This window comes from Dermacentor andersoni, chromosome 11 (assembly GCF_023375885.2).
Source record: "Dermacentor andersoni chromosome 11, qqDerAnde1_hic_scaffold, whole genome shotgun sequence".
Classification (NCBI taxonomy): domain Eukaryota; kingdom Metazoa; phylum Arthropoda; class Arachnida; order Ixodida; family Ixodidae; genus Dermacentor; species Dermacentor andersoni.
Genome location: NC_092824.1, coordinates 43,067,428 through 43,079,818, shown reverse-complemented (window position 1 = coordinate 43,079,818; position 12,391 = coordinate 43,067,428). Strand labels below are relative to the sequence as shown.

At 46.3% G+C, this 12,391-nt stretch overlaps 1 protein-coding gene across 1 annotated transcript in view; it reads left to right on the top strand.

The window, feature by feature from the left end:
• Window positions 1–12,391, top strand: part of Abcd3 (ATP binding cassette subfamily D member Pmp70) — a 34,691-nt gene that overhangs the window by 4,467 nt on the left and 17,833 nt on the right. Inside the window, exons 5-10 of the mRNA XM_050167504.3 lie at window positions 53–211; window positions 2,181–2,207; window positions 5,310–5,450; window positions 6,847–7,100; window positions 9,410–9,549; window positions 11,527–11,807. Coding sequence (XP_050023461.1) covers window positions 53–211; window positions 2,181–2,207; window positions 5,310–5,450; window positions 6,847–7,100; window positions 9,410–9,549; window positions 11,527–11,807 — 1,002 coding nt within the window. The remainder of the gene's footprint in view (window positions 1–52; window positions 212–2,180; window positions 2,208–5,309; window positions 5,451–6,846; window positions 7,101–9,409; window positions 9,550–11,526; window positions 11,808–12,391) is intronic.

Sequence of the window (12,391 nt, the reverse complement as noted above, 5' to 3'; positions counted from 1 at the left end):
ATTGGAGGCTGCTCATGGCTCATGCTCACGGCTGATGTGCGTCTCCTCCCAGTTTGGCTATATGCTGCTGGTGGCCAGCTCACTCATTGGCCGGACGCTGTGCGACATCTGGCTTATCCGCAACGGCACCATCATCGAGCGGGCCATCATCTCTCGGAATGTCTCACTCTTCAAGGACACGTTGCAGGCGTTCATCTTCACCATGCCCATGGTAAGTTCAGTGTTCTCACTTCCCCCCGTCTCCATTGCACACATTTCATAAACACCCTCCACAGTGTCTGTGTGCTTATGGCGTCCTGTTGCCGAGCAGGTGGTCGTGCATTTGAGTCTCGACCGTGGCAGCCCCGCTCCCATGGGAGTGAATTGCAAAAAACACTCGCATACCATCAGCACAAATTGAAACATGAACAGGAAAAAAAAAATACCGTTGAGAATGTTTGCTATGCCTAGTCACACAGGAGTGAGTTGTGCAGTCATTTTTGTTGCCAGTTTCTAAGCATTGTGTAGACCTTAATGCAAGTTTCGGAGACTGAATTAAGCCGTTGTTAGAAGTTATCTTGAGGTACAGCCCAAAAGGACATGCAGAACAAACATAGGTGAGCCTTCACACACAGCCACTTGTTTCAGTCAGCCTTGACTTGTTCCCATTACGCTGATTCAAAAGGACAGGCTAAGTAAGCGTGAAACCACAGACATGACAATGCTATTCATTTCTTGTTCATTTGTGGTGTGTTTACCTAATGAGCTTAGATTTAGGTGCATGTTAAGTAAGTTTACGTGGTCGAAATTAATCTGGAACCCTCCGCAATAGACTCGCCCGCAATCCCTGGTGCTGCATTGGGATGTTAAGCTCCATAAATCATTCAATCATTTCAGGAAGCGAACGCTTCTCACTAAGCAATTTCTGGAGCCATGTTGCTGTTCACTGTGTCAAGTGACTCTTGCCATACAAGACTGAATGCACTGAGGGGAATGCCAGCTAGTAGGGAAAGCCAGCTAGCCCTGCCTAGTATAATAAGATACTTTATCCATTAATATTGCAGTGATGGAATGGCGGCAAACAAAAAAAAGCGGGAAAGCACTTGACTAAGTTATAGCACCATTTCAGTAAGCAGCGACAGTGGACCAATATAGTTGATGGCTTGTACAGTGTTCACTGTAGTTTTTCTGCCTGTTTAAATTCAAAGCGAAAGTTCAACTACAGTCGAAATCAAATGTAGTTACCAAGCATTTTTATGCAGTGAAAGTGTCAACTTAATGTGACAGGGAAGCTGCAAATACTGGATAGGCACGCCCAAATCGTCTATTTTTGATGGTATGCGCATGGCTCATTGATTACCTTTGAAAAAGTACTCTCGTGTTTCACCTGACAAAATGCATTGCAACAGTTTTATTATAATACTTAATCTTAAATACAGGCTCTGCCAAACCGTGCTGTCGTTTATTCTTGCTGTGATTCCGCCAGTGGAGCCCTTGAAATCTACTAGAATGTGCTGACAGTCTTGCATGGTCACTAAACATTCATGGACAAACATTTCATCTTATGCACATGAAGAATCTGCGAGGTACATATGCCAAAGTAATTATTTAGAAGGTAAATTACCAAAAATTAGTTGTTGATGATCTTACTCATCATTAGCGCACAAATTGGGAGGTCTATCACTGCTATAGCCAATTCTGGCCAGTATAGGTTATGCTTTTGTCTTAATTGACTGGTTTATGAATCTTTGGAGATGGCCATTGACATAACGTTTTGTATACTTTGTATTTATGTATCAAGGGGGGGGGGGGCAGTTGCTGCTGAGGCGGCAACGCGTTATTTCCCTTTAATGACATGTTTTAACAGATCAATGACCTGTAAGTAGTACGGTACAGACGCTCTTTTTTTATTTTGTCTTATTTTTACATTTCCTTTCATTTCCTGCAAGGTTCGTCCCCGTCCATTGAGCAGACCATCAAGAGTTACATTTTCTAAATGTTGACGTGGACACTTATGAAGCGAGCGGTTTAACTTTCCATTGTGAGAGTTTACAAAGAGCTTAGCAAAAAAATTACCCTCAAGTCATTACAAAAACATCAGCTTTGGCTTGTGCCGTTTTTGAAGGCCAAGCCTACTGCATGAGTGTACAGATGTGTGACCGCTTCTCTCTCTTTTTTTTTTTTCCTTTGTTGTCTTACAGCTTTCCATGGTCAACAACCTCCTTAAGGTAAGTCACCTGCAGATGTTACATTCATGCTGCATGGGAACTAAAAAAGGGAAGGCATTAAACGGTAGGCATCATTAAAATTTGATGACATTCACAGAGGGCCGCACTAACATCATTTGCTCTAAAGTTGTTTGGCATTTAATGTGTTCAACGCAACTCACTCAACCTCCAAACACATGCCATCAGTCATACAGAGTGTTGAACTTATTTTATTTGTAACAATATTTTGTTCAGTGAAGAATGAAGAGCTTATTCATACCATGACTATACAAAGCGTCTCTACAGGCATACGCTATTTGACTCATTTTAAGTTAAACCAACGAAATGGAACAGGAAAAAAAAAATGCAGATTCAGTTGTACAATTGTATTTTGCAGCCTTTATAGTTTGCTTTTGTATACGTACGCATTTTAAATGTGCATACATGTATGTACAGGGGTGGGCATACCGTGCCAATTGTGCCATTTTGATACTCGAGTGAATTGCTGTGCCTTATTACGAGAGCAGCCGCGGCTTTGGCAGGCATTGGCGAAAGATTGCCGTATCGGTGCAGGGCAGTATGTTGTTGGTCTGGGAGTGCACGTAAAAGTAACTTCCGTATTCTGGCCGCCAGTACAGACACGAACAACCACACGCAGTTAAGCCCTATACCACTCGGAGGTGCGCAAGCATCTGTGCCTTTTGTTTTATTGGTTCTTTTGTTTTGACTCACGCCGGCGCCTGACAGTTGCTCGTTATTGCGATGTGCAGCCTCACAATCGCGTCTATCTCATCGATGCGGTCAAAATAGTGCAAACTGAGAGGGCGAAGGAACTCGGGAAAGGACAGGCCAAGAGAAGAATGTCGCTCCCCTTAGCTTATTGAGGGGGGTCGTACACCCAATCACTCAGTGTGAAGTCCAGACGCCTAGGTGCGTCTGGTGAGTTTAGTGTGTGGCAAAGCAAAGTCAGTCACGTGCAGAATCCTGGTTTCGAGCTAGTTGGTGCTGTCACGTTGCCTGGAAATGTGTTTGACTGAACTGCTGTGGTGCTTCGCTAACCCTAGCTTCTTCACAACTTCTGTGGGAAAGCAATTCCGGTCACTTTGCCAGTACTTAATGCAAAAAATAGTGTGAGAAATACGTTTAGGCTGCTCTTGAACACTTCGTTAGTGCTGCAGAATGCAAGGCTTTGTGATTACGATACTGCTTTCAATTAAAATTTGCACGTTCGAACCACTGCAGTGGTAAGGTGCGCTACAGACTGCTCCAAAATCAGAATTTGTCTGCTCCAACCTGATCCAGAATAAAATTTCATCTGCTGCAAAAATTGTTAAAAAGTGACTTTGAGCATTCCCACATCTGCATCTATGTTAAACTAGACATGACGTTGCCGTAAAATTGAACGACATTGCATTAGGACGTGCGGCAGTGGATTTGATATCTATGCCGTGAGAGAACATAAATACAAACTACTTAACGTAATTGTCTGTGTCCATGCACCATGCTTACATTAGTTCATTTGCTTCCTCGTAAGCAACAGTTTATGCCTTGTCTTTCTGTTGTTTGTATAAAGCTGATGAGGTTGTGTGGTGAACTGTACCGTAATGCGGTGTGTCTTGCATGGTGCTTAATCTGTGCTTGCTTAAGCTTTCTCTTATCTGAGTGCCAATCCCTATTGTCTGAATGTATGTACAATTGTTATTATCAAAGGGGCAGGTCCCATAAGACAGCTTGCCTTTTGCCCAGGTATTGCAACTCTTACTTAAAGAAATGCTCTTGTGCAAAGCTTTTGAATGCAAGAGTTGCTTAAATTTAATAATTTTTATATGTAAATTTATGCTGGAATGTTCATTTATAAGTAGTTTATGTGCTGTTCACATATGGTGAATGATGTGAATGTAAATACACTAGGTGGTGAATCTTGGAGTATGAGCAGCACACTGCATAATTGGTTCAGCTAAGTCTGGTGCAGTTTGCATACCTGGCAGCTCTCCCAAATATTACTTGAGGCTCATGAATTCGGGCTCCATCTATGATTTTACTAATGCTGCGTCAACATTGCAACAAAAGAACAGTGCTTTTCTCAAAAGTTGACAAAGTATTGAAGAATGGGGCAGCAAATTCTCGCAAAATATAAATTGTGGTGGTACCTTCGCCGCCATTTTCTGGCAGCACAAGGCACTGTGTAGCATTGAAGGTGGCTGTTGCTTCGGTGCAGCCCCGTGTTCTTGTGTCGGCAGCAGCGCTGAAGCTTGGGCACAGTGCTTTAATCAAAAAGAAACTCGCTGTTTCTGAGCATTTATGGCAAAAAAAAGGGGGCAGGCTGCGCCCTTGGCTGCTTACTTTCAAGGTCGTCGCCATCAGTGGCGCGTTGATTGGCTAAACCGCTGACGGGTCGTTCATCGCTTCACCGAGGCATCACAAAAGTGCAGTGTGCCACGTAAAAGAAAAAGGATCCCCAAAGGTCCGAGAATACAGGTGCAGCGAGTGTAGATTTAGAAGCAATAGCCGTTCGCAGAGTCAGCTGGTTTGTATCCAAACCTCATGGCTCTTGTGGCATCAGAAATCCAGGGGTGAAATAACATGGTCACACCCCATTTTTCGTATGAAGCGATGCTTTTCAACCTCAGTCATTGGCTCAAGTTAAACTCGGTTATGCTTGAGGTTGAGAGGATGAAAAAAAAGGTGACTGGCTTGTGTAATCTCTGGAACCAATAATTAGTGGCCTGTTAAGAGCAATAAAACAGGTTCCAATGGAAAATAAATGCAGCCAAGGGCCACAGTTAATTAGGTGTATCAATGATATTAGGTAATTTGCAGACATGGGATGTACTAGTTGGATGATGCAGGACTGTAATAACCGGAGATTTCTCCGAGAGCCCTTCATCCTGCTGTGGGCTTTAAATGTATGCTGCCACTGGTGATAATGATAATGATGTCACTATGTTTGGCCAATCCACATGACATGCTGTGTAAGTGAAGTACAATTGGCATGAAGGACGGTTGATTGTACTGTCTCCGCCCCAGTTGTGATAGTCACTGACTTCAGTGTAAAAGTTGTAGAAAGTGGGTGCGTCACCTTGACGGCAGGACGGGGGCGTTGACTCGAGACTGTTCTTTCAGTACGGGCTGAGTGAGCTGCGGCTGCGCTTCAGGTCTCGGCTGCACCACGCCCTGTACAAGGAGTACCTGAGTGGCATCACCTACTACCGGATGAGCAACCTCGACAACCGCATCGCCAACCCTGACCAGCTGCTCACACAGGCAAGCACGCACTACTGCTCTTCATCACCGATCTCTTGTTGTTATCCTTCTCTTCCTGATTTTGCGAGGGCTTGTATTGCTAATTAAGGTTGAGCAGCTTGGTGCTAATTTACTATAAAGTAGCAACACCTGGTGGAAAACCAGAAATCACAACAGAGTGTTACTTCGTGATAGTGTAAAAGATATGGGACAGGACCAGAGAACACGAGTGTAGACTGACCTTGGTGTTGTATGGTCTTGTTCAGTTTTTTATTGCGAAAGCAATACTGCTCGCACTTTCGGTCCATCGGTGGTCGTGGCACCTCTTTACACAGCTGTGCGTCACGTGACCGTGTGACGTCACACCAGACCGAGAGAGAGACGGGGCCCCAGCTCGCGGCATCGATGGTGGAGGCGAAGCCTTGCGCGCCGCTGCTGCGGTGCTACCGAGAGAGGGCGCTCGCTGGTGTGACGTCACGCTAGGAGGATAAATGGGGCTACAACTCAGCTCCTCGCAGTGGTCGGCACGCTGCCTTGCGCTATGTCGGATGATGGATAGTCATAAGTTTAACAAAGGGCAACCATGTCCACACCATCAGCCGAACGAAGGCGCAGCCAAGGGTATTGCTTTCGCAATCTTCCAGGCTTAACCAAGCTAAGCCTTCAGCCAATTTTTCCACACTGTCCACCCTAAGTGTTGTCATAAAATATGTGCACCAACAAAGCTAAATTTAGGACCGTTCTGCAAATCATGTCGCACAAAGAAAATGTTTCATAGGGGAAGGGTGAAGCGGACCCTTCCTTCCAGGGTGGGCACAATAAATGAAGGCTGGACTTATGCCGAGAGGGATTTTTCTTATTTTCTTAAAATAGGCGTCAATGTTTAACAACACTTCACTACCATGACTGCTACTACCACCATTAACTAGGCACTAGCAGTAGACTGCATTGCTTGAGTGTCCTGCTGCCAAGAGAAATGACAAAGTACAGTGAGGTCGGTGAAGGCTTATGCAAGGGAAATTCGCATCCACCCAACCGTAGCATGAAACCACACAGAAGACCTGTACGGGTTTCTTGTAAAGGAAACTCCACAGTTGGAGAAAGCTGCGTCCCCATCTGGAGATCGACTCCGAGGCCAACGTCTTTCCAGGCCAGTCACCCTACATCTGAGCTGAGCTGACCAGGAGGCTAGCAGTCGTAGAGCAAAGCCAAATTAATCACCAACTTGAAGCATAGGGACACTGAATGTGGCCAATCAGTTTTGCAGAAGCCCGCGAGGAGGAGGAAGGTTGACGAAAGGGACCTTTGCCTCCATCCAACTGTAACTGCAGGGCTTGCCCTGGCTAGCTTGCCATGTAACTAACTGGCCAGCTGGCCACTTTTGCTGTAGCTAATGCTCTCGTGTCGCACGCTGCAGGACGTGGAGAAGTTTTGCGGTTGCCTGACGGACCTGTACTCCAACCTGAGCAAGCCGCTACTGGACATTGTGCTCTACGTGCGGTGGCTGTCAGTTGCGATCGGCCAGGAGGCCCCTGGGGCCATGCTGCTCTACCTGCTGTTTGCCGGGGTCATCCTGACACGCATGCGTCGTCCCGTCGGCCGCATGACCATCCAGGAGCAGAAGCTGGAGGGCGAGCTGCGATACGTCAACTCGCGCCTCATCACCAACAGGTGGGCACCGGTTGGGACGGTATTTCCGGATGTGCTTTTCACTTTCTACTGCAGCGGGAAAAAAAAAAATTCTGGCAGAAGCCATCTCGGGGTGACTGTCGACATTGATGTGATTCGCATTGAAGCAGCTTACCGACACATTGAATTGCAACTGCCAAAACGCGTCGTGTATGAAGCAGCAACCACATGCATGCGACATTCAAGCGACGTGACAGGCAGAACCTATCGTGCTGTCGCTTCGCGGCATGATGCAACCACATAGATGCAACATAACAAAAAGAAACAACTGGCCACAAATTTACAGTGTTGTCTAAATCAGTGCAGTAGAATCTCGTTGACACAGTCCCGTTTTGTACGATTTCCCAAAACTAACATTCGCTACCGAGAGCACAAAAAAATAACCCAATTCAGTTGCGTTTCTTTTTTCCCAGTTGATACGGTCCCGGAAAACACTATATTTTGGCACTAACGTTCAGTACATTGCCAAATTGCAATGATAAGAAAAGAGGTGAGGTGTGCGCAATCAAGAACAGTAGCCGCCCAGCGCTGCAGCTTCCCTGCAGTACTTGCCCGTCCACGTCACGTGAAAGCGCCCGCACGCAGTCAGTTTCCTCTTAATGATGCCAGCAGATCTCCTCGCGAGTCATCGCATGCCACATTCACAGCTATCACCGCCAGCCCCTTTGTGATAATCATGTTCACCTGTCTGTGTCACAACATGTGTGGCGTATTGCCATTGGAAGTGTACTGCACACTTCTAGTAGGTGACATCCGAAACACGCTGGCTTTCTCTGCTGCAAGCTGCCCGAAGTGAGCGTCAGTGAGCATCATATTCTGGCAATGCCCACCAGCTCGATGTCGTTTCGGAAACACTACGCAGCAGAAAAAAGACGATGTGCTTCGCGGGCCGCTTGGGCCCCACCAGCTCGGTGTACGTCGGCGCTTCTGCCGCAATGATTCGCATTACCTAAAGGGGCCCTGAACCACCTTTTATCGAAGGGGAGAAAGGCATTTGAAGTGGACGTAGGCTATTTCAGAAATACTTCGCTGCAAAATTGTACTGCAATGCGTTCAGCAGAAGCAGAGTTAGGCAACCAACCTCAATTGTAAGTCTGGCGTTGTCCTGTCCGTTCCTTTCACTTGTGCTCATGTCTGTACTTGCTGGAACCACCTATACGCTCCACCATGCACCAACTGGCTCGGCAAACCACACTATTAAATTACATTTAAGCGTTCGTAACGGAGGCCTGCATGCATGAGCTATCAGCGTAACCAGCTTAGTCACCCCAGAGTCATTAGATTGTGTGCTTAAACACTTGTATGCCACACTGTAGTCTTAATGAGCAACAATTCTAAACACTGATAGGGCCATAGGGAAGACAAGGAAATGAATGAGGAAGGTTCGTAGCTGCAGCTCTTCTACAACCGTTGCCTGCCTTAAAATCATGAGCAATATCAGAGGGAAGACAGAATTCGTTTTCAAGCAACAATTACTTGTGATTTGTAGACTTGAAGCTGACATGAATATGTAACAACTAGCTGTTCTGTTCATCACTTAGACTCATTGGAAAATTTTACAAGGGGCTCATGCGTTTTGCTACTGCAACCTCTTGCAAGCATTGTGGACATTTCCTTCAGTACTGCTTGAGGAGATACATAACTGGAACAGGCTGCACAATTAGAAAAAATTTGCTAGATTGCTGCTTGCATCATCCAAAATCGAAAGGAAAGAAAATTGTGATGAGGAGTGCTGCAACGTCGCAAACTGCGGAAGAGATGCCATAATATGTGCAACGATGTAAGCCCGTCGCGAACCGCAAATTTCTGTGCCAAGTGGTCGGGTTTCATTTTAGTTGCTGTCACAGCTTTGGGCAGGAAAAATTTCTACATGCTGACGCTGGTAGGAAACTGTGTTTCCCGGTTGGATTTTTTTCATCGAAAGCGTTTTATTTGAGGGGTGATCACCTTTCATGCTAAACAGCCCAGATGGTACTGTGAAATAGTTTGTCATTGTTGTGCGAGACAATCTAGTTACTCTTGGACTGCTCTTGCCGCATCACCGAGTTTCTCGATTGCTTGTCATGAAATAATCTCTTAAAACCTTGAAACTACAAAGGAAACCCATATGGGTTTCTCAGAAAGAAAGTATCACAGTTGAAGCAAAATTCGTCCTGGTCCGGGAACCTTACTTCCTTTGTTTTTATTTCCTCTGCCTCTTGTTTCACGCTGCTTTTTTCTGCCTTCTTAATTTTTTTGTGTTATCGCATTTGCTGCACTGTGTGCTGACACCACTGCCGGTCTCGTCGCAGTGAGGAGATTGCCTTCTACCAGGGCAACGAGCGGGAGCAAATAACGCTGGACAACTCCTTCCGACGCCTTGTACAGCACCTGCGCGACTTCCTCGAGTACCGCTTCACCCTCGGCATTGTTGACGACATTGTTGCAAAGTGTGAGTGCTCCAATCCTCTCTCGCTCTCTGGAAACACTCCAGCACACTTCATTCACATAGGAGAGAGCTTCTATGAATGCACTCCCCGCAATAAGGCTCTTGTCATGGAGAGATACCGTATCGTGCAACAAATCATGACTGTGCACCATTTGACATTGTATATCTCTGTCGGACATTGACGCACTGCATGACTGTGTGGCACCTTTGCAGTCTCTCTAACAGCGCCCACACAAATAGTTTAATATTGTTCACTCCTCTCCATTTTTTTCCTCTTATCTTCAGTACTCCTTTTCCCCTTCCTCGGTACACGGTAGCCAACCAGAGATATCCCTCGGTTAACTTCCCTGTCTTTGCTTTTATCTCTCTCTCCCTTTTCAAAGAAATTTATGGCACAGACTAATCAAGGACAGGGAACACAGACAAAGGAGAGGCGACAGTCCTGTCGTCTGTATCATATGTCCCCATGTAGTTTGCACCATAAACTTGTTTGGACATGACCCACCAGCTAGCTCAAACCAAGACTTTGCTCTCACTTTCTCATTGTGGTGTTTTAGAAAAGGGGACCCAAAGCATACAGTCTTATTCACAAATGCACTCGACTTCCGTTAATTCGATCCTGGCAGAACCAACAAAATTGACCGAATTATCCAGCAGGTTGAATTGAACAAAATGCGGAAAAAACGTCCAAAACAAACCGCCGATTCATTTGCCAGTATCTGCCCAATTCGAACACACCCCCGAAACAAATGTGCACCCACTTCCTTTCTATGTGTACAAAGTAGAAGGCTAATGTAGAAATGACATTAAAGCTCCCAAACAAAATAGCAACATCACGTGCACTAAACTCTTTAGCTTGAGAAACGGGCAAAGGTCTAATATGTGTTGCTCAATAGCGGCTTGTGTCCTAAAGTCAGCTTCGCCGCAATATAGTCGTATTTCGTGGCAAAGCATACAAATGCTGCAAACGCAATTTTGGGTCGGTATAACGTAAAACCAATTACAGTCTGTTCTTATTCCAAATCCGCCATTACTTCTTTCTAGAACGGCTAGGGCCCAGCCCATATGGGTGGATGCTGCTCCCTTATGTGCGGTGACCAAGCCATTTTAAGCTATCAAGGAATGCTAACGGTAGATTTGGAATAATGTATTGTAACAGTTTTATGTTACACTGGCCTTGGTTTAATATTTAATTGCATCGTGAAGACAATTTCCAGCCCAATTTTCATAGAAAAAGAAGGAGCCATAGGGATCATGCACGTGCATGGTGACCGGCCAAGTTCAAATTATCCAGCCAAGTCCCATTTTAGGATCAAAATAACGAAAGTATAAGCTTATATAAATGCATGGGTACTGGCCGGGACCTTCGGTTAGGATAATATCACTTCGAAAATCGAGTTAACTAGAGCCAAATTAACAGAAGTCTACTGTATACCCCCTCGTGTCTACAATCCTCAACTCCACCAAGTCGAAGGAGGTGCCACACAGCTTGCAATGGAGGCTCAGTGGCAATGTAAAGCGGCAGTCATGTGGAATGCATTTTTGATACACTGTTGCTGCGGCATTGCCTGAGCATTGTCAGAACATTCTTTGCACACCACACCATCACAGTGCTGTCCAAGCATCCCATAGGGTACTCACTTTCATTGGTTATCACTCGGAACACATTTTACATCGCAATAGACCTTTTCGTTAAATTTACAAGTATGTTTCACCCCACTACACATTTGTGCTTATATGCAATTTTTTCCTTCCTGTGCTAGCTTCATGTTGGCCCGTAGGTGAGGCTTTGTGGCAGTACTCTCCACATTTCTACGAAGACACACATGCTAAAATAAGGCCTAAGATGCACAGAGCGACATCTAGTCCGCAGAGCATTTGCAGTACCGCTTTCCAATGTTGAGCGTTGCTTAGTTTGCTCTTTGCACAGTCCACAATGTGAATCGGCACCAACCCTTCCGTTTCCTGCCTTCCCGACAGATCTGGCGACGGTGGTGGGCTACCTGCTGATCAGCCGGCCGTTCATGGCCGGCCAGCGCATGCAGCTGGACCACAACCAGCGGCTCGAAGAGTACTACAAGAGTGGCCGTATGCTCGTCAAGCTCGCCGAGTCGGTGGGGCGGGTCGTGCTCGCCGGACGAGAGATGACCCGCCTGGCCGGCTTCACTGCCCGCGTCTCCCAGCTGCGCCACGTGCTGCACGACCTCGCCCGGGGGCACTACGTCCGCTCCATGCTGCAAGTTGAACCTGCCATCCCTGAAGTGAGTGAAGCGCGTACGTCTTCTAACGCGAAGGCATTCCTGTCGAATGTCAACCAGCTTTTCCTGCCGGATATCCAACCGTTTTGACGCGCTGATCCCAAAGGCAGTACATTCTAGCCCAGCATCTCAAGCAGTGGCCTACCACTTCATTTGAAACGCAAAGCTATTGTCAAACGTCCAGATAGCGCTCAATGCAACCTTCAGACCTGGTAGAGCGCTGCATTATGAAACAACGTGCAATCACTTATCTCCCGACACATCTGCTCTCAGATTCTAGGCACGGCCCTCTGTGCGCACTGTTGTCAACAGTGACGCACATTAGGCTTGCTGCGCCCTGACCAGTGAATCCTCCACTGTAACCGCCAGTGATGTCACTGGTGAAGAAACGATCGAAACCACATGCGAACCGTTGGATGTTGAGTTAATATGTTGAGTGGTGTACATATATTCAGTGGAACCCACCAATGCATTCCTCACTGTTCTGTTTTACGGGCTGCTACGTCCCATTTTCGTGGTCCCGTCGAAAAGTCTACTGGCTCCTATGTGCTACGTTCCCATTTGTTACATCGCCACGTTTCCTTACT